We start from the raw sequence: 22,617 nt of genomic DNA, 5'->3' as shown, positions 1-22,617 counted from the left end.
GGGTGGCGGGCAGCCGTCGAGGGGCACCCCCGGGAGACAGCAGAGCAGCCCCCCTGCCAGTGGGGTGGGTGGGGCCGGGGCGCGGGCGGCGCGGAGGGGCGGCGACGCCGGGGTGCGTGCGGGGGGGGGGTGCCGGGGGATCCGCACCGGTCTGAGCCGGGAGGGAGTGGGGGCGAGCGGGGTAGCTGAGCGAGGAGCCGCGCTTCCTGGCGGGGGGGGGGGTGAGGCGCGGGGGAGGGCGGGCGGGAGGCGGGAGGAGGGCGGGGGCGCGGGGCCGGCGCGGGAGAGGGGACTATAACTCCGCGGCCTCGAGGAGCGGGGGCACTTTGGGGCGCTGAGGTCTGCAGCCGGCGCGTCACCCCGGAGCCTGGCACGGGTTGGGCTGCGGGGACAGCGGGGGAGCGCGGCGCGCAGCCGGGGTCGAGTGCGCCCTGCCTGCCGGGAAGCTCGGCGGAGGCGGCGAGCGCGCACAACTTCGCACTGCGGCCCATTTTCCGGAGCACTTTTCCGGAGAGTCCTCGCCGTGGGGGCCCGGGAGCCTTAGCGCCGAGCGGCCCCGGGCGGGCGGGAAGATGATGATGATGTCCCTGAACAGCAAGCAGGCGTTCAGCCTTCCGCACGGCGGCAGCCTGCACGTGGAGCCCAAGTACTCGGCCCTGCACAGCGCCTCGCCGGGCTCCGCGGCGCCCGCCGCGCCGGCCGCCAGCTCCCCGGGCAGCTCGGGCACCGCAGGCGGCGGCGGCGGCGGCGGCGGGGGCCGGGGCGGCGGCGGCGGAAGCGGCGGAAGCGGCGGCGGCGGGGGCTCGGAGGCGATGCGGCGAGCGTGTCTGCCGACCCCACCGGTGTGTATTTCTGCATAATCACCGCTTCCAGGCACATCTTGACAGCCCCCCTCCTTTATCTGCTTGATGTTTATTTCATGTCCGCACAGCAAATCACCCCGCACCTCCACCCCGCGTCCCCCGCTCCCTCCCCAGTGCGCGCCGGGCCTCGCCGGTCCTATTAATTTTTATGACCTGGGCTGGCTGTCGCGGCGGCGCGGTGTTCTCGGCTAGCTCGCTTCTCCCGCGGCCGTCCCTCGCCGCGTCTCCGGGTTGGCTTTTCAGTGTACGCGGGCGGGAGCGCCGGCGTGGCGGGCGGCGGAGGGCGTCGGGCGGGCGGTGGCGGGCGTTGCTTCCCGTGAGGACCCGGGGATGCGGCGCGGCGCGCGGTGACGCGGCGGGCGCCGGGCCGCGGCGGCGGCGGTGGCGGCGGGGCGCGCACAATTCCCTGCTGGGCGTAATGTGTGCCTTCTACTTGCAATTGCAGAGCAATATATTTGGCGGGCTGGATGAGAGCCTGCTGGCCCGGGCCGAGGCGCTGGCCGCCGTGGACATCGTCTCCCAGAGCAAGAGCCACCACCACCACCCGCCCCACCACAGCCCCTTCAAACCCGACGCCACCTACCACACCATGAACACCATCCCCTGCACGTCGGCCGCCTCCTCCTCCTCCGTCCCCATCTCGCACCCTTCGGCGCTGGCCGGCACCCACCACCACCACCACCACCATCACCACCACCACCACCAGCCGCACCAGGCGCTCGAGGGCGAGCTGCTGGAGCACCTGAGTCCCGGGCTGGCCCTGGGCGCCATGGCCGGCCCCGACGGCACGGTGGTGTCCACGCCGGCGCACGCCCCGCACATGGCCACCATGAACCCCATGCACCAGGCGGCGCTGAGCATGGCCCACGCGCACGGGCTGCCCTCCCACATGGGCTGCATGAGCGACGTGGACGCCGACCCGCGGGACCTGGAGGCGTTCGCCGAGCGCTTCAAGCAGCGCCGCATCAAGCTGGGGGTGACCCAGGCCGACGTGGGCTCGGCGCTGGCCAACCTGAAGATCCCGGGCGTGGGCTCGCTCAGCCAGAGCACCATCTGTAGGTTCGAGTCCCTCACGCTGTCGCACAACAACATGATCGCGCTGAAGCCCATCCTGCAGGCCTGGCTGGAGGAGGCCGAGAAGTCCCACCGCGAGAAGCTCACCAAGCCCGAGCTCTTCAACGGCGCCGAGAAGAAGCGCAAGCGCACGTCCATCGCCGCGCCCGAGAAGCGCTCGCTTGAAGCCTACTTCGCCATCCAGCCGCGGCCCTCGTCCGAGAAGATCGCCGCCATCGCCGAGAAGCTGGACCTCAAGAAGAACGTGGTGCGCGTCTGGTTCTGCAACCAGAGGCAGAAGCAGAAGAGGATGAAGTACTCCGCCGGCATCTAGAGCGCCCGGGGCCTCTCCGGGCGCCCGGGCCCCCGCGCCCCGGCCCCCTGCCCTCGCTCTCCCCCGCTCCATCTTCCCCCTCTCCATCTCTTTCCCACCTCCATCTCTCTCTCTCTCCCCACTCTATCCTCTATCCATCTCCCCCCCCCCCCGCCCCATCCCAGCTTCTTTCCTTTCCACTTCGGGGGACCAGAAAGAAGTCCAGTCAATGTGAATCCTGAAAAGGCGAGGGTTGGGGAGGGGCGGCCCCTGGCCTTGGAGGGGGCGCCGGGTTCGTGGAGTGGCCGCCCGGAGCGCGCCGTCCGCCTGCGGAGAAGACGGGAGACGCGGCCCTTTCAAAGCCCGCCAGCAAGTAAGATTTGTTTTTATTCTTACAGCCGTCGCCCTTGTACGAGTTTCAGAGTACACTTCGCAGCTATTTTTCAGAAATAGAAAATTGATTCAGGACTGAAACTCTAAACTAGAGTGGATGCTTAATGTGATAGAGACATCTCTAAAGTATTTTGAATTAAAAAAAAGATGGCAGATTTTCTGCATTTACACTGTATATTATATATATATTTTTATTGTGGTTCTTAACTCCCCTTCTTCCTTCTCTCAAGTGTTAATGCTTAAGAAAGGAGTCGCCTGCTGTGTTCACTGATCTTGAAAGCTATTATTAGATTATTGCCAAACAACCCTCTGTAAATTATTAATTTATCTCTCTAGCAACTTAATTTTGTGCACATTCTAATTAATTAGACTGCTTTGGTCTTAAAAAAAAAAACCCGGGAGAAAAGTATAGCTAGTATTGTTGAAAAAATTTATTTGATGAGTTTACTGAATTTCTACAGCTTTCCTGTTAGGCTGCGTTCCTTTCAGCCTATTTGTATATTCTCACGTTGGGATGAAGATCGTTTCTCCTTTGTTTTTGCTGGTAGTGTTCTGATTTGTGAGTCGACACTCAATAATGGATGTCTTAATCGTGTGGACCTGATTCACTGTCCTGAGTATTGCTTACTTCGTTACATATTTAATGGGGATTCCCATATTGTCCCCAAAGCACAGTGCTCCCTCACTCGCCCTTACACACCTACACACACACACACTCACTCATCAGTAACAGAAGCGAGAAAGCAATCGGAAGCATGGCTGTCGCATCGTTCTCTCGCATTGGGTGCATCTTCCACTTGGTGCTGGCCCCCCAGATCTAAGACTCACCAAGGTTTTTCAATCTTCCAGTTTTCCCTTGCTTTGTTGACTACCTTTGGACATTTATAGAAATTCTTTCAGTCTTTTTTTTTTCCCCTTTTGGAGGTTTGTTTGTAGAAAAACGAATTTGAACTCTTAAGACAGTGCACTGCTTCTACATTCATCTTGTTTGGTAGAATTCTTTTTGAACAACAAAAATATAGGTACATGAAGACTGGTACCTTCTCTGTTGTAAATATTTCATTCCAAAAATTATGCACATATAGATATATTCTTACAAATTTTGCTGTATTGCTGTACCATCGGAAGCTCTCCGAAGTCTTGAGTTTTGTATATGATCTGGTTTCTTGTTTTTGTTAATAGATGGTTTATTTACTATGGTAATGTATTAAGTTATTTTGGGTGCTGTTTGATTGTCTTTCCTTGAAGAGATGATTTTACTGTTTTATTGGCAAAGTATGCTGCTTTTTCATTAAAATATGCTATTAATATTAAATGGCTTTTAAAAATGTGATGCTGTTTTAATCATTTATGTGGGAAATACTTTGGTGGGGATCCTTTTTTAAAGGCAGAAGCACATTTTTGATGGCTTATAGAAATTGGTTGTTATTAAAGTATGGCCTGGACTCAAAGGATGGTGTTTCTCTGGGCAAGCAGAAAAGAGCAGGATTTATAATAGCATTGTAGTAGCTAGAGCTCACCTCACAGAGTGCTTTGCCTTTCTGCTCTGATGAAATTATGATATTTGGCTCATAATGTCTCCTTTCTCCTGATCTGAAATGATTCTGCAAAGAGAATCTGTATAAGCAAAGATTGGAAGGAAACAATTTCACTCATTGCCCTCCATCTCCCATGGGTAAAAAGAAGAAAGGAACTCAGGTCACTTTTTTTTCACAGCTGGTGGAAGATTGGGTGTGTCCAGGGCCAAAGCTATGCACTCACCACGTCCGTCCGGAAAGCAATTGCTCAGGCCATGGCAGAAATCATCTGGGTTACTCTCCTTTTCTCTAGTTCTCTTCATCTCTTGGTTCTGTGTCTTTTTACTTCCCACAACCTTTGAAGAATCTTACATCACTGCAGTAGACAGGGTGAGACAGGGAAGAAGCAATTTTGTTTTTGTCATTTCTGGGACTCAATCTGACCCCAGAGTTGGAGGAAGTCTGTCAACACTAATCTGGAATAAAGAAATTCTGCCCATTCAATATAGATATTGCTTTATCTGATCCTATAATAAAGACACCTCCCTATGCATCATAACAGTTTTCAGGATCTTGGTAACAGTTGAGCAACATAGTAGGTTTTCAAAGTTTATTTTTTTCCCACAAGGTTTTGCTTTAGATATTTGCAACGATGGTGTATGTAATTAGTTACTATATTAGTTGGTGTATGTAATTAGTTATTATATCAGTCCATAGATTAAATGAGAGGAAGGAACAGGATTGTCCCCCAAGGGGCTAATTCTGCTAACTTAAAGTGTGACCCTTTTGATATGCACTAGTCATAGGCCATTTCTTAGCTGGAAGGGGGCTAAAAAATAGCCCCCAAGTTAAGGAAAATTTTATAGTGGCTCAAGTTGGGATTAAATGTTGTTGGAAAACAATTACAGTTTCCAGATATAACAAAACAGTTGTAAAAGTTGTAAGGGAACGTGGTGGTAGATCTTTTCTTCTATACTAGAAGTAAATAAAAAATTCGGAGAACAAAATCCAAGTATACAATACCCAAGGTATAAGAAAACTTGGACACGTAAGATTTGACAAGAAAAAGCTATGAATGCAGGGTAATGATATTCACAGTTATTTTATTTCTGTGTTTTAAAGGCAATTCCTTCCTCCATTCCCTCCACTATTCCTGTATTCAGTTCTTTAGGAAGTCTTTTAAAACAGGCAGCCTCTGCGCTCTGAAGACTGAGTACTATTTCAGCACCATGACTAGCAATCACATGGCTCAACAGTTCCAAACAACCTAAGAACTTTGTGCTTGCTTTTTTTTTTTTTCCACCCAGAGTGGAGATGATGAATGAAATAACTAAAGTGTTTAGCATATCAGACATATAATAAATATCTCCAATAAATAAAACTTTCTAATATAATTTCTACTGTGAAAGGTAGGCTCAGAGTACTAAAGGAAAGGTGAATTAGTTGAGGGGAAGATAGATAGGTTAGTGTTAGTGTTTTAAATAATGACACCTTTATGTGAAGAGTGGTAAAGAGTAGTAAAAGTGCTAAAACTTTAATAAGTGTTGACTCAAGGAAATAAAGTGTGTATTTATTCCTTTGGCATGTTTTGAAGCACGTTAAACTTATATATGTATATATATATATGTAATGATGGGAGAAGTTACAAAACAACATAGCAACTACTTCAACATTGGAAGACATAATTTTCCTGTAATCCACCCAGTGTTCTTTGTCTCTAGTGCTTCAGGATTTTCAAAACTATGACATATGTTTAAGTTTCTCTTCTCAGTTATTACAAGGGCAAAAATCTTCCTTGCCTAGGAGAAGGAAATGTTGCCATTCTACAGGCAACATATATTTATATTTAAACCATAAACATATGTATTATAGGAAAGCAGATTTTTTTTCAGGAAGAAACACATTCTGAAGTCTTTAATTGATCAGAGATGCAAAGACATACCAACCCAAAAAGTTTTGAGGAGAAGGACATTGAAGGATAAGTTAAAGATAAGAACAGAATGAAGTGATACAAATCCTTAGAGATGACAATTTCATCTCTCTAAATTTTCTAAATGCCAAATAGATATGAAAATGTGTCTGAAAATTCTTGTATATCAGATAAATGTATTGACATTCTTATCTCATTTCCAACTTTCACAATTTATTAAAATGAGATATATTATGAATAAGCTTAGTAATAAGTAATCTTCCCAAATTTTGTTTTGTAACAATGTAGTTTATTTTTTTTTAACTTCTTTAAAAGCAAGTTGTCTAATTATTGCTGCTCAAAATGATCACATGAAAGTGAGATAAAACAAGCCATTAACAGCAGGCTAGAAATACTATAAATGCAAGCCGAAATGGAGCAAGGCAGTGACAAGAAAGAGCCTGAGCTGGGGGTGGTGGTGTGGGCCTGGGAAGCAGGAAGATCATGAGTTCAAGATTAGCCTGGGTTACATAATAAGACCCTTTCTCGGGAAACACAACACAGCAACATCTGTAAACTCTTGGTGTTATCTAAATGTCCTGTCCACCAAATCATTTACAGTACTCTCCAGAATGCAGTTTCTTTTGGGCATTTGGTGTTAGCACAGTTGGTTAATTATTTATCAAATTAAGTTTTAATGACACATGGGGGGGTGAAAAGCATGAAAATGCAAGCAAAAACTAGGATTTACAAGCAATGTGATGCTCTCCTACAAAAATACATTACACTATTTAACAATATGTAAACATGTCTTATGGCACTCAACAAATTCTGTGCAGAAAGAATTGGATCTTGGGGCCAAAAATGTTTTATTTCATACCTCTAAGGAATCAATTAGTTTTCATCTATTGGAGAAGCTCTTGAAGAAATGATGGGAAACAAGTCACTGGATTTTATAAAAACCCATCATTCAGAGGATGAATTCAAAATGTTTAGGTAAGTAAGCTTAGAAATTTGTATTTATAACTATTTGTTCCCATCAAGTCTCTTTTTCTCTCTTTTGAGCTCTTTACTCAAAACTTCACTTTTCATTTCATTTGGCCTTAAAAGGAGGAGATGCAGCCAAAGGGGAGGTGGAGGGAATAGGGGAGGGATTGGGTGATATTCTGATAAAACCAAAAGGAAGACAGAGGTTTCTGGGTAGTTCAGATGTCCATAAAATCTGTATTTGTCAGGAGACAGATTTATGGCAATGAGGAAAAAATGTGGCTAAACTTCCCTTGCCTTGCCCCTTTAAAGGAGTCATTCCCAGTACTGCAAGTCTATTACGAGTGAATTAATAAATTACACAGCGAATTATTAAATCCAGATAATTACAAGGAATAAGTAAGTAATCATTAGTTATCTCAGCTAATTACTGTGGGTCAGAGCCAGCCAGAATGTGAAATCCTCTCTGGGAATTGAAATTAACTTTGCATAGTGAGGCTCTGCTTGACATCCCGTCTGTAGGCTCGTGGCAGCTCCCCTGTGAGCCAGTCTTTGTATTTAACTTGGAGAGAATAGAAATAAAATTAAGTGATGAGGTGATAATAGAAAGAGGCTCAGAAAGCAAACTGTGGGTTTTATTCTCTACCTTCAATGCCTGGAGATGAAAAGCTTTATTTGCCTCAGTTTCAATTTTTTTTTCAAGTAACCTTGTTGAGAATGGCTCCCCAAACACACGCACAGGAATCTACAGTCAGCTGGTGTGACAGTCAGATTAGCTGCACGTGAAGAATGCTGAAAAAAGAACAAACGTTTTGAGCGCCCTTCCCCCTTCTCTCTGTGATGGGAGGAGGTAGCAGTCAGGAAGAAAGAAAGAAAGAAAATGAAAATATTGCTCTCTGCTTTCATCAGAATAGTGGAAAGGCTGTGGAAAAGTGCAGCCCGGTCTAATAATCTGTTTGTTTTGTTTGGGTAACAATGTGCTTTCATCTTGCCACAGGAAGACCCAGCTCAGTGCAAATGTTGTCTCTCGTTGATCTTTCGCCAGATGCTTCAAGAACTGATGTCACTTTTTCTCCCTTTTATAGCATCACTTTCAGAATCCAACCTCTCCTACCTTCCCTCCCTCTACTCTGCACCAAGCCCCCAGGCCTTCCAAAGGGCAAAGAAGAGGGCAAAGTCTGGTGCCTGTTAGAAAGAAAGAATGTGTCTGTGTGTGATAATGTGATTGTTTGTGTGTATCACAGGGTCAGAGAGCCTGGCCACGTGGAAAAAAAAAAACTGCTGTTAATGTATTAAAATGAAGGAGGAAATCTGAGCTAGCTTTCTCTCTCTCTCTCTCTCTCTCTCTCTCTCTCTCTCTCTCTCTCTCTCTCTCACACACACACACACACACACACACACACACACACACACTTTTTTTTTTATCAATTGCAATTAGATGGACAGTCTTTCCGCTCATTCCCTGCTCTAGTCTGGGATGATAATAAAAATTTAATGAAGCCTGGGACGAGGGGAGAGCTCTGTCTAGGGACCATGGAATAGAATATTTTAACTGTACATTTATACCAACTGTCTGGCTTCAAAGACGTGACTGCTTTTAATCTCGAATTAGAAACCACAGACTTGAAATTAAATATTAGATACCCCCGGATCCCCTTCCTTTCTGAAATATTGTCACGACTCTGTTTTTCTCCATTGCCCAGTAACACACATAGCTTAGGTCTCCAATTACATTTCCGTGAATAATAGATGGCTTTGATAGGATGCAGTATTCGGGTGCTTTTGTACATGTGCGTGTGCGTGTGTTTTTAAATAGAGTTAATGCAATATTAATTGGCAGTAGATGTTATAAGAATGCTCAGCGCCCTTTTCAGGAACGAATCGGTGAGCTGGGACCGTGGGAGAGTCGAGGCGAAGGCCTTTCTTCCCCAGCCTAGGTCACTTGTTTGCAGAGGGGACCTGGTCAGAGCGTCGGGTAAGTGGGGAGGCGCCCCGAGTCCCGCGCTTGGGGCCGCTCAGGTTCGGAACCCCGGAGAGAGATGCTGGGGCCTGGGCAGAGGCGCAGGGGAACCGGGCGCAGAGGGAGCAGGGCGCCTAAAGTCACCAATCCCGGCTTCCGTGGCTTCGGGAGGCCAATCTGGTGGGCTCTGGAGGCAGAGTTGCGTTCCTGGCCCTTTCCCTCTGGGCACCCGCCGGCCTCGGGTTCTAGGCCAGCCCCTGCACCTCCCTGCGCTCTCCCCAGCGCCCGGGGAGGGGAGAGGAGGGCTGAGAGGGTGGTAGGATGGGGGTGGGGAGCAGAGCTCTGTCCCAGAGTGGGGGTGATCATCTTGGCTCCTCCACCCCCCCCACCCCTGCCAGCCTGGAGGAGCCGGACCCCGCCAGACCCACAGCCAGAAATCCCGCAAGAAAGCCAGGCCGGCGCCCCCGGCCCCTCGCGCCCCCGGCCCCTCGCGCCCCCCGGCCCCTCGCGCCTTTACTAATCACGTCTATTTAAATTCTAGCGCGGTCGGCCGCCGCGCTCTCACCGGGAAAGCTCTGAAACTGGATCCATCAATTATTCTGGAAAAAAAAAAATCCCACACGAGGTTTCCAGCCTGCGGGAGGAGGCGAACCCCGGCCCCCGCAGACTCCCCTCTTCTCAGCCCCTCTGGCGGGGACCCCGGGTGAACGCTTTCGGGGGCTGGAGCCCGGCCTCGGGGCTCGCGCTGGCACGGACCAGGGGGTGGGCAGACGCCGAGGGAGCTCCCGGCTGCCCTCCAGCTCTGGTGGCCAGGTGCCAGTCCTATGCGCCCAGACCTTTCCTGGGCCACCGCGGCCACAGCCTGCTGAACTTTTCCCCAGATCTTCTCTACTTCTGGTGTGTGTGTGTGTGTGTGTGTGTGTGTGTGTGTGTGTGTGTGTGTGTAGCAGAAGTCTTCTAGGAACCTTGGTTTTCAAGTCCTTTAGCACGCACCCCACCTCTCCATTCAGGCATCAGGATGCCCCAGACCCTGCAGCAAACCCTGCGTGGAGATGGACCTCCAAAAGAATACACTGGCTCCAAAGCCTGGTGGGACGGGGAAGGGAAGGGGGCAGGCAGCACGGCTGGTTAGTAATTACTGCTCCCTCCCCCACGCGCCCCACCCCTCCCTGGGCCTGCAGTCATCAGTCCAGCTGTCACAGGGCAGAAAGCAAGAAGTCCCCCCTTTCCACCTGCCACCCTCCATGGCCTCACTGTACACCCTCGTCCTCCTGGATTGGTCATGATTCCTAAAACGTTTTCATCCATAGCACATTTCCTCTGCCTCCTAGTATTGCCAGTGTTTGGATCCCGGGAGCATTGCCAAAGTTTTATTTGGGGCCAGTGGGTAGTGATTTTTTTTTTTCTTCAGTGATGGCAGATGGAGTGCTTACAACTCTCTCTGGACCTGTAGAGGCACAAAGGGATCCACCGAAGTCATCCTGTGGGAAACTAATCTTGACTCTTCTTTAAGACACGTTAGTGATGTTCTTGTCAGTGATTCAAAAGGCTTAACTCGACCTCCTCTTCTCAAGCTTCTTCACAACCTCCTCTTTCTCTTTGGACTAACAGGCTGGACAAAGCTATTCTCCCAATTGGCTAAATTGGAGTCTACATTGCTGTACATTCTGGTTGAGTCGAGCAGAGGTCTCTTGACTTTCAGAAGCAGTGTAGATGGGGGCCGGAGGGAGAAATCCTATTCCAAAAGCTGTCATATAAAGCTCAGAGTTCAACAGCAGATCAGGGTCTGTAATATAAAGGTAAGCTTTCTGCTCTCTTGCCATGGTTTCATCTCCAGTTCTGTCCTCTGGTTTTCTTCATTGGAAAACTCAGGGGCTTCTACTGGTGGCACTGGGAGAGAGGGCAGAGTGTTTCAACCTCCATGGATGGTGGGTCCACTTCTACATTTTGAAGATCTAGATTGTAAGGGTCTAGATTGTAAAGGTGCTTTAAAAACTAGCCAGACTCTACCATCTTATAATGCAGAGAGAACACATTCACTGTGTGGAGAAGGGCCCGCCAGATCCTTCTGTGGGCTACTCACCAAAGGGATGGAGATCTCAAGATCTCAGTGTTTTCCTGAAGCTGCTCACCCGTGTCACATGCTCTTTTGTGTGTCTGCAGATAAGGCTTTGGACACACACAGACACACCCTCTGCGGCCCTCCTTCCTCCCCCACACCCGTGGATTGAGGCTTTATAAACTCACCTGTATAAATCTCACCTTCTTAGTCTAACCAAAACCCTAAGTTGAGACCCTCCAATCCCTTGTGTCTTTATCTTGGGCTTGACATTTCTATTTGTTAGTCACCCTCCTTGCTTCCCCTGCTTTTATTCGGGACCACTAGCAATTCTGGCTCCAAGGAAGAAGGAAAGGGGGGCTGGCTTACAGTTGAGCTTCCCATGGCTGAGGGTTCTCTTTACAGTCTTGGGTCAGAGCTTCAAGTTTCATAATGGCCTCCAGAGAGGATGGATCTTATCTCATTTTTGTGACACCACCAAGGTCCCAGCAAATGGCACCTGAGCTGGCTAACTTTCCATTTCAGATCCTGGAGTGAGCCCTTCTCCCCTGGAAGCTGGAAGGAATGCCTTCCAGGCTCCACCTCCAGAGTCAGAAAGACTGAGGGGCAGAGAAAGAGCATCCTGCCTGCTGAGGTCTGGCTGACTTCCACCTGGGAGCAGAGTAGTTTTAAGGACGAGGTGTGGGTGGGAGGGGCATGATCTGTACCTTTAAATTAAGCCTCTTACTTCCCAGGACGACCCCAACAGATTAGGAAAGGATTGCTTGACAACATACACTTTCTTTCATCACCTCTCCAATTTGCAGCTCTGAGAGCTTTTAATTACATTAGCCTCAGCACGGCCCACTCTTCCATTTCCTAAATCATTTCATTGACTTTTTCCCCCCCTTATGCTACTTTCCTTTACAGTAATATGCTCTTTACTGTGGGATTCACTCAGAGTTTCAGAGGTGAATGAGGAGAAGAGTGATGGGAAGATAGTAGGCTACTAGGGGATATAAGGCTGGCCATATCTGCAGGTCACCTGTCCTAGCTCCTGGAATGTTAACATGAAGGAGAGAAAGGGAGCTTCATTCCGATACAGCTTCTATGCAGGAGTGATGGGCAGAGAAGTCCCCGCAGGCCACACGTGCTCCGAGAGGAGGAAACCAAATGCTCTGGCAATCCATAATCTTGGTGAGCCAGACTTCATGTCTTGCCTAGGTGGGAGGGAAGAAAATCCAAAGCAAGTTCTCAGAGCAGGAAATGCGACTCCTGCTTCAACTATGTTTCTTCTCTAGACCAGGTGAGACCAAATTTCTATCATTTTAAATTCAGTTTTAGTTTTTGTCACAGAGCTTTCCAATGTAGCAGAGTGTGAGACAGCCACTTAGAGAGGGTAAGCAGGGCTTTGCTGGCCAAACAAAGAGAAAGCTGAGATTTCTATTCCATCCTTTTGCTACAGAATCCTAAATTGGGAGGCAGGAGGAAAAATCCCATCCAGGTGAAAGTCCTTTTAGCTTTAGGATTGTATGCAGATGAGGAGGAAGAGCCCATGGGAGGGGGGGAGAGCAGACACACTTAATAGAAACTAAGAACAATCCTATTTATTGTACTCCAATTTGAAGCCACTTCATAACTTAGTAATGATAGTGTGAAGCACCCATTCTGCCTGTTATTTAGCTCTTGGCCATTAGGTATCAGTTACTAAAGGTAAAATGATTTAATCCACCAGAGAAAAGTCTCTAGTATTCAATCCCTCCCCTTCCCATTGCATTCCTCCTCCCAAACTCCTCCTACTCTCATTTCTTAAATGGATAAGGAAATCCTAGAGGCTGGTGTGAGTGATAAAAACAGCAGCTGATGTAGGATTTCTCCATCAACTTCACTATGAGTTGTTTATAAAAGGATCCCACCCCAATCCACATTTAATCTTTTTTTTTTTTGCCAGTCTTGGAGCTTGAACTTAGGGCCTGAGCACTGTCTTTGGGACTTTTCCTCAAGGCTAGCACTCTGCCACTTGAGCCACAGCACCATTTCTAGCTTCTTCTACGTATGTGGAACCGAGGAATCAAACCTGGATCTTCGTGCATGCTAGGCAAGCACTCTACCGCTAGGCCACACTCCTGCCCTTCCATATTTAATCTTGAATTGAGACAATATGATCCTGTGATGCAATAGTGTTTGGGTTTTCTTGTAGCAGCAAGGCTGGTTGTTTAGTTGGTAAATTCCTAAGAAAATAATAATTGGCAAGTTATTGTTGGCTTTTAAAAAAAATTCGGTTGTTGCAAATTACTTCATCCAAAGTCTGTTGCCTCCTTTCAGGAGAGAATGCTGTCCTTAAAATAGTTGCCAGCGAGTATGGTGCCTGAGCTGTGCCCCCGGCAGCTGGCAGGCAGAACTCATGAAGTGGACAATGGATTCAGGTAGCCCCATCTTAGGGCAGCCTCCCTGGTAGCTTTGCCACTAACCACCAGAGCATGACCAGCTTGCAAACACTAAGTATCCACAGTCAAGTCCCATCCTAACCCATCTCCTCCCCTGGGGGTTGGGTCTTAGGGTTTTCCCAGCCTCTTCTGTCTGCACTCTTGCTCTCAGCTCCCACCCTCCTTGTCCATTCTTCTTCCCACCTCACCTCTTCTTTCTCCTACCCCTTCTAGCACCCTCTTGCAGGAAGTGAGTTGTGGGCCAAGCTAGGGATAGAAGAGTCAGAGAGGGCTTAGATCCCAGCACAAAAATCAGCTTTGGGTCCCAGTGACAAAGAGAATGTGGCTGCACCGCTGCACATTGTGTATAGCCCTTGTGTATAGGGCTTATGTTGCAGGTCAAAGGGAGATGAGTCTGGACGCTATTTACTTATTTACATTTTGGAGACAATCTTTCTTTGTAGCTCAGACTAACCTTGAATTGAGAATCCTCCTGTCCCAGCTTCCTGCGTGCTGGGATTATAGGCATACACCACAAAGCCACAGGGAAGGTCTTGTTTCCTGCACCTCTTTAGCCTATCAGAGGAGGTGACAAGGACATTTTTATGCTATTGCTAGAAGAAGAGGTGCAGGACTCTATTTACTACTGAAACCCACTGACTTTTAGATGGAAATGCCATCAGTTGTCTCTGCCCAGTTCTGTTGCAGATCTATTAATCATCTCCACAAGGATTGCCAAAATGGCAGAGCTCTCTTCGCCTTTTCAGTTTATACAGAACAGAATCATTTACATAAAGTCCTTAAGGCAAATAACTGTTGGGGCTCTAATTTATATCTGATCGAAAATTAGCCGTCATTATGCGCTCCATTAGCAGCGTCTTTAATGTGCTTCTAAGCACCATTTGTCAAGCGGCTTGTTAATATCCTTCAAGTCTTTAAAGTTGAGAGCTCATTAAAGAGTGCGCTCTGTTATTGATGTAATTTAGATGAGTTTGGAAGAGCTCGTACACCATGCCTCGAATGGACAACCTCTAGAAGGGGACATGTGGTGACCAAGTTCACAAGGAATGACTTCCCAGAAGCCTCCAGATCTCTTTGACAGTTGGGCTCTGTGTCCTGTGTGGATGTCTTCTGAAGGCCTACACACTGACCTGGCTGTAAATTATTAATGTCTCCATAAAGATCGGCGTTGTCTTTAATGTTCTTTTCATCATGATTCCTACTTAACAGTAGCTTACTGAACCCTGAGAGAAGGGGAATGGATGGGAAATGGACCCTTCCGGATTGTCCTTTATAGGAGAAATTGTCAGTGGGTTCTTTTCTTCTCCTCTTCCTTTCTCCCTCTCTGCTTTACTCCCTCCCTCCCTCTCTCCCTTCCTTCCTTCCTTTCTTCCCTTCCTTCTTTTCTTCCCTTTGTTTTTTCTTTCTTCCTTTCGTTTTCTCCTTCCTTCCTCCCTTCTTTCCTTCCTTCCTTCCTTCCTTCCTTCCTTCCTTCCTTCCTTCCTTCCTTTCCTTCTTTCTCTCTCTCTCTTTCTCTCCCTCCCCCCCCTCCCCTTTTCTTCCCCTCACGTGTGCCAGTACTAGGGCTTAAATTGATGGACTGGGTTCTGTCCCTTAACTCTTTTGCTCAAGGTGTTCATGCTCCCACTTGGATCCACTTCCTGCTTCTTGCTGGTTGATGCAGATAAGTGGACTTAAGTTGCCTAGGTCAGCATTTAATCATGATCCTTAGATCTTAGCCTTCTAACTAAATAGGATTACAGACAGGCCTTAGTCAGGGCACCCCACCTCAGTGTTTTCTTTTCCCTTTAGTTTCATTCCTAGTATAGTTAGCACCTATTGTTTACTTCCTGAAGTCTGCCCCTTTATTTCACTGGATGGAGTGAATATCCATTGAGAAAACTCTAGTCCTAAAACAGAAATACTGCCCATGAATCTATTCCAACTGAGGTACAGTAGACCCGCTTAATTATGTACATATTATTACATTATCTATCAACCACCCCATCAGAAGAGCATAAAGGCCAATAAATTACCTCAGTTATTTATCTAAAAATCCATATATTTTGTCATTTTCTTTCTGGAGGAGATTATGTTAGTGTAACACAATAAAGAAAACCATTAGCACAGCCAGAAAATTGCAACTGAGTGCAACAATAATTCCAGTAGCAGAAATAAATAACAGTTAAGAGAGAAGCATTCCTGTCCTGGAAATTCTGGCACACTGTATCCTCTGCCTTTTGATTTGTCCTGAGTCTATGTTTCAGTGAGTGTTGCTATCAGGGGCTCAGTGAGATTCTGTATGCATATACCCCCTCTATGTCAACTCTACATTGACAAAAAGCCTTTGTAGCCTCTGTGATTTTGACTCAATCTAAGATTTCTATTCTAAATTAATCCCCCCCCTCCACACACACATTCTAGGAACTCAGATTAATGCAAGATAATACAAGACACTAGGCATTTTATTCTCTCCTTTAAATCTGTTGAGATATAAAAGCTTTGTTGCGAGGATGGATGGCTCTAGTTTATCAGAAGTCAAAATGGACAGTTCAGAAACCGGCTGTGTGTGGATGGGGAGGGGACTGGTTCGTGTGCCCCCAGAGCTTCTTGACCTCACTTCCTTTCCCCTCCTTCTGAAACGAATAATCTTGTTTTGGTCACTGGTTGAACAGCTTCTTCTGGAATCCCACACTTTAGAAGAGTTCCTTACATCCTGAAAAAGCGAAGGGAGAGGGAAAGATATAATAAGATCAATTTAAGGACATATTGAGGTCATATAACAGCACAAATATTCTCAAGTGCTCAGTATAATAGGCAGTGGGGATTTTGGGCAGTTTTATTGTGTGGTAGGTTCCTCATCTCCGTTGTTTTTTACAGGATTCCTCCAGGCTAAAGTAATAAAGCGAGTAATTAGAATGCTAAAGACAGATGTAAATAACAGGAATGAGACAGCGGTGACAGATGAGCGGCTGGGGCAGAAGGAGCCTCAGTTGGTGGAAATGGCTCCTGCTCCCCTCCTCCACCCTTCCCCTCTGCTCCCCCCTCCTCTTCATGGCCTTAGGCGACCGATCAGGGACACTTGGGTCAAAATTACAGCCTTACAAGGGGCATCCCAAGCCTAGGGGAACCCCAGCTCGCCCAAGAATCCCAGGTCACCAGGCCTGCGCCTGCGTTTAGCACCCCAACACCCACCAGGCTGCCTGCCTTCTGGCTTTTTAAATTTTTTGTCCTCCCAAGCCAGGTCCCAGATGCGGCTCCCCGCCTCCCCTACAGATGCATATACTGTCCACTTGGGCTCAGCTGGGGAAGCGTCCCAAGCCTGCAAGGTCACTGGAACCCGGAGTTCCTTTCCGGAATCCCATCGTGGCAGCCTAGTTCCTTCAAGTGACTCTGTGTAACTGGAGACCCCAGATGGGCAACGACCAGAAATGATGTGACAGACGCAATCTGCCCTCCCAAACCTGACCTTTCAACCACAGGACCCGCTTGGATTTTCTCCCTGCAGTTTTTATACCTGAGTAGCCTGGACCCAGTTTGTTTCAAGTGAGACTTGAAAAATGGTCTAGATGCTACTTCACCATTATCTTTGACATTAGAGAAAGATTAAATCAGACTCATAAAGAACAGCTCCTTTAGTGGCTAAGCCCCACAGATACCTTTGGGAAAGTGGCCTACAACCCCAAAGACCTTCTTAGTGGAGCTGAGAGAAGGCTCAGCCTGTCACCCAGGCCTGTAGCATTTGCTTGTGTGCTTTCAGGAGAGCGCAGATGGGGGAGCCAGGGAAGCGGGGTTTGCTACCCTTCACAGTGGATCTGATTTAAGCAGAAAAAACCATTTACTGGTTTCCTCTGTTAGCTTAGAATGCTTGCAGTGTTCTTCATATGAACACAAGCATGTTTACCACCCCCTAACAAACAAAGGAACAAAACTCAGAGTGAGCTGAGTCCAGGAAAAGTGCAGCCCCAGACGGGATGCTCAGTCGAGGAATTCTGTTATTGCTTCCGGGATTATTCACATAGCTATGCTAATAACTAATCCAGAAAGACAGCCATTTCCCTAGATGTTCAGAGACCTGCAAATGGATAGGACAAAAGAAGAGTGCATAATGTGACACGAGAGATATATTTATCAATTTGAATACCTAATCAATACATGGATTTTCATCAATAAATACAATAGCTTCTTTTCTCAACTAGTTCCCGTCTCATTCAGACTGATCATCATTATTATTATCTTGTCTCGAAGAATCGTTTTCTTTTGGGACTAATTATTCTCATCTTGTTTTGAGTCAACATTTTTGTTGTCTTTCTGTAAGCATGACTTTTTTCCTTACAGCGATCAAACTACCATCCCTGGAGTCTATGCTGCTAGCACTATTGCGTTGTGACCTCTCAGGCAGAGTTCCCACATCAGAAGTTTTGGATTGTATCATTTCCACGCCCTCTAGATTGGTGTGGCTAAGGAAGGAAGTCTTTTTCCTGGATGAAAAGTGTTCCATATTAGTGTCTAACAATCAGCAAGATAGCCACAAAATTCTATTTTGCTGACACTAGGGATCTCATCACAGATAAAATGACTGGTGTTGGAAAATGGAGTTGGATCCATGGTGAGTTAATCTTAGGTTTCATTTTTTTTGAGAACATGGGAAAAATAATCTTGTTTATCTTGATTACCTTAAAAATTTATAAAATCACAATCACAGATCACTACATAAAACAATTGATTAGAAGCATGAATATAGATTGGTGGCATTTATGTATAATCCGAAGGCTAGTCTCAAAAAGACATGTGTCTATGTCTTAAAAAACAGCTATATACAGAGAACATTACTTCTAGTTTTGGTAATCAAGTTTTCACATTAATAACTTGAAATATAGAATTTTTACTAGTGTTTTAGGCATAAATTCATCATACATTTGTGGAGGAAATTGAAGATAAAATAATTCACCCTCTGTGTTCTCCTAAGTGGTTATAATGCATATAGGAAAATATGAAATAGCTTCAGGGATAGATGCTAAAATATAAATCGTGGCTGCAGGAATAAAATGCTAAGATTTAAACAGCAGTCAAGCAGAACTAGTTAGTGAGGTACATGAGCCACTAGCAGAACCAGGCACCCCAAACAAGCCACAGATCTTGGACGGAGGAAATCAGAAATGTAACCTAAGAATGAGAAACTGGTTCTTCATGCTCCCGAAAGGCAGGAAATCAACCTACCAAAAATGAAGGCATTTATAAGTTTAACACCATCAGCAGAGACATAGGAAGGAAATGGACCCAACATCATGCCCTAGTTATTTTTATGCTTTGGGGACGTTAGGAACCTAAATTCGAAGATATATTCTAGGAGCAAATTGCAATTTAGTGAGTTCTGCTGTTTAGTGGAATGGATTGTGGGATTCTTGATCTTCTTCGTATATAAACATTTTGTTCTTTCACTAAGATGACCTCTGTTGGTAAATTTAATATGCTAATCATGAATCTATCCATCTTTTATTGTGTTTCAGGTATTTGAAAGATGCTGGGGTGAAGGACACAGTCCATCCATGCAAAGTTCACAGTCCTTTGGTAAAGAACTTGATGAGCAAATGCTGACTGCTCACAGACTAGTCTACAGCAGGGAAAGAGGTGAAGACCCAGTTAATATTTTATCCAACAATGACAACCCCACTCTTTCCTTCAGACCAGCAGCACATAACTCTGAATTGGCAGAAGGAAGAGTTTATTTCTTTGGAGAATTTTTTTTCTTGCTTACGTAAAAGTATGATTATTGGTCAAAGTCACAAAGATACTTTTGTCTTTGAACTTAGCATGCATTTTTCTTCATCAATTAACCATTTAAATGAGAATATTTTATGATATATTTACACAAGAATTTATACACATTCATTGTAAACATCTTAGCCAAAGGAATGGAAAAGAATATATTCATCAATTCTTTCTCTCTTTGTGGTCATGGGGCTTGGACTTGGGCCCCATACTGTCCCTGAGCTCTTTTGCTCCAGGCTAGCACTCTGTCACTTCCTTGGAGAGGCTTTGAACTACCCTGATCTTCCTAGGATCCTCATGCTTGTGAGCCACCAGTGCCAAACCATTCCATCAGTTATTCCTTTAGTGAGAACAGTTACTGTCTTGTGCTGGCTTTGAGAAAATAGTCTCTTACAACTAGAAGAGGAAGATGGCATTTAATTTGTAAAATTAATTTTTGTGATGAGTACCTCCACTAATGTCTTGCACATGCTAAGCATCTACTGCTGACCTGCAGCCTTCAGACTAGTGTTGTTTTATTTTCAATACCAACACTTTTTAATTGCCAGTCCTGGGGCTTGAGCTCAGGGCCTGGGCACTATCTTTGGACACTTTTTGCTCAAAGCTAGCACTCTACCACTTGAGCCAGAGTGCCACTTCTGGCTTTTACTGAGTATGTGGCACTGAGGAATCGAACCTAGGGCTTCGTGCATGAGAGGCAAGCTCTCTATCACTAGGCCAAACTCCTCTTCCCTTTTGTCCTCCTCCTCTTGGTTCGCACCCCCAGTCTTCCTCATCAAACAACACAATTTTGAAGACTTTAGTAGTTTGTAACATAGGAAAATGTCCTTTATTCTTCTCATGGAACTATCTGATTGTATTTTCTGTTTTGAGGGTGCTTCACTTTGAAGACTGGTCAAATGTGTCAGCTCAGTATTTTTGGTAAAACCTGGCATTTGGGAGAGAAGCACCTGCCTGTCTGAGTGTTTGTGGGTATGAGCAGTGATCATTTTTCTCCATGAGATTCTCAGAGTACCACTAGAGAAAATGAGGGTATCTCCTGAGGCCCCAGAAGTCTATGTCAAATTTGCTTTTCCTGTGTAATAATCCAGAACTGAAGTCACCCTACCTTTCTTAGCATCTGGGGGCTTGGCTTTGCCAGTCAGATGCCCTGCAGGACTTGGCTAGATTCCAGGCCACAAGAAAAAGCACTGTGGAAGTCAAGTGAGGGGAATTAGTTAAGCTTTTAATTAATTCTTTCACCCTTTCCTGTTACTGAGATGCATAGACAATCCCATCTGCTTGAAGTTGTACTTCAAATGCTCGGACTCAGCCTCAAACCGACACTACATCATAAACAATAAAACGGCTTCCTGAGCTTTTAGGATTCTAATGCAGAGATATAGCAAGGTTTTTCAGGGATACTCAGCAGACCTAAGACCATGCAACATTTGACATAGAGCCAGAGGGACTGGAGACATCTCCAAGCCTGGGAACTACACTCAGTCAATAGAGATACCCTGCTGGATATTGAGGGCCCAGGTGGTGCTTACTGGAGGAGGAAGGCATTTGAACATGTTTGGCTTATGCGTTTGCACACAGATAACCTGGATGAATGTAGACACAGTCAATTAATTTACACCTGGCAACCATTGCCCTTGTAATGTTCTTAATCTAGGTATGTTCTCTATAACTATTTTTAAAAATTCCTGATTCTTATAGATTGCAGTCTGAGTGGCCATTGTTTATTTAAAAAAAACCAGCAACAATATGTTCCTTCAATAAGAAAACAAGAATGTTTATTGCCAGGTGCAGGAGGCTCACACTTGGGCAGAAAAGTGTGAGACTTATCTCTAATTAACTACAAAACAAAAATAAAAACAATATCCAGAAGTGGAGCTGTGGCTTGAGTGGTAGAGTACTATTCTTGAGCAAAATGCCAAGGGACAGCATCCAGGACCTGAGTTCATGCCTTAGGATAGATGCATAGAAATACACACACACACACACACACACACACACACACACACACACACACACACGATCATTTGATCTCTACTCATTAGATATTAAATATGGCATGAAAAATAATATTCGCTGACTTTCCGGGAGGCTCTCCTATGTTGTCCTAGGATGAGTAACCCTTCTTTCCTCTTCCTCTCCCACTGTGACTGTGGACGTTCTATGCCTTATCCTTAGGCTCATCTCCTTCTGTATTGTCTTCCTTCTCTCTCTCTTCACAGGTTTTATCGAAAGCCTATCTTACACTGCAATGGGTATTTTATTCATTGTCATAGAGCTAAATTTTAATAACTAAAATTTCTGCAAAATTATTAAATGAAAGCGATTTTTTGTTTTTAATGTGTGCATTTTGATTTTTATAGTTGAGCTTAAAGAGTTAGTACACATAATAAGCACATGGTAAACTGAAAAGTTTCAAATGAATCCTGTGAGAAGGACTCTGGGGAAAGAGAGTTAGCAAGCAATAACAGAAGATGTTGGATTTATTGTGCCCTATTTTTTGAAGCACAGTAGCTGAAACTTGGTAAAAAGGCTTCCACTGAATAATAAAAGGTTATAGCCAAAAGAAGTTTGAGAGATGATTTAATCTGGACTTCTCATAAGTATAAAGAAATGATGTGACATATTCTAGATCACACATGAAGCATTAGCAGCATACTTAGTGTTAGACATCAGGCAGAATAAACCATTATTATAATTTCAGATAATGATCTTGTACACAATTAGGTTAGCATAAAAACAAAGTCAATTATTATACATATGAACCCCTTTATCTGCACCTTTGTCCATCACTTTCCAAGCAGTGTTTCATTTGTACAACTGGGGAGGCAGGACTCTGAAAACTCCTGCCAGGAACGTGGTTTGTTCTGTACGAGTGTCTGCTTTGAGCATGATTGCCACTGGACTGTCATTTTCCTATGTCCCTATCCTGCCTTATTGACCTCAGGACTGGAAGATAATTTGAATGACCATCATCATCTTGTGGAATGGAAAGCTTTAGAGTGGTGTGGATCATGACGCAAGCAGTTATGTTCAGACTGGAAGTCAGGAGTGATGTGCAGTGTGGGGTGGTAGAGGACAATTTTGGGGTGACACCTGTGAAGTGGGAGAAGTGGATGACATCAGTGTACACCAGGGCCACAGAGATAGGCAGTGTGAAGGGTGGAGTAGGCTAGGGTACTGCTTCAAGGTTTGCCAGCGTCCTATAAAGGCCCGCTTGCTTCTATTCCACTCTACATGAGCTCAGTTCACAATTACAGAAACATTTTAGATTGTGCATCCTGCCGAATGACCTTGGTTTCTGAATAGTACAGCGTTCAGAAAATGAGGAAATGCTCCCTTCTCTAGGAGTGTCTGGCTCGGAGCTCACTCTGCGAGCTGTGTTC

The 22,617-nt window shown here is 46.0% G+C and overlaps 1 protein-coding gene across 1 annotated transcript; it reads left to right on the top strand.

The window, feature by feature from the left end:
• The first annotated feature begins 572 nt into the window (after positions 1 to 572).
• Pou4f2 (POU class 4 homeobox 2) lies at positions 573 to 2,250 on the top strand. The gene is made up of 2 exons (XM_090356589.1): positions 573 to 842; positions 1,309 to 2,250. The coding sequence occupies exons 1-2, from the start codon at positions 573 to 575 to the stop codon at positions 2,248 to 2,250; spliced, it is 1,212 nt and encodes a 403-aa protein (XP_090212715.1).
• The last annotated feature ends 20,367 nt before the right edge of the window (positions 2,251 to 22,617 follow it).

Source organism: Megascapheus bottae, chromosome 23 (assembly GCF_031878675.1).
Source record: "Megascapheus bottae isolate mThoBot1 chromosome 23, mThoBot2.hap1, whole genome shotgun sequence".
Lineage (NCBI taxonomy): Eukaryota > Metazoa > Chordata > Mammalia > Rodentia > Geomyidae > Megascapheus > Megascapheus bottae.
Note: the sequence above shows the minus strand (reverse complement) of the source record. Positions and strands in the feature narration are given on the sequence as shown.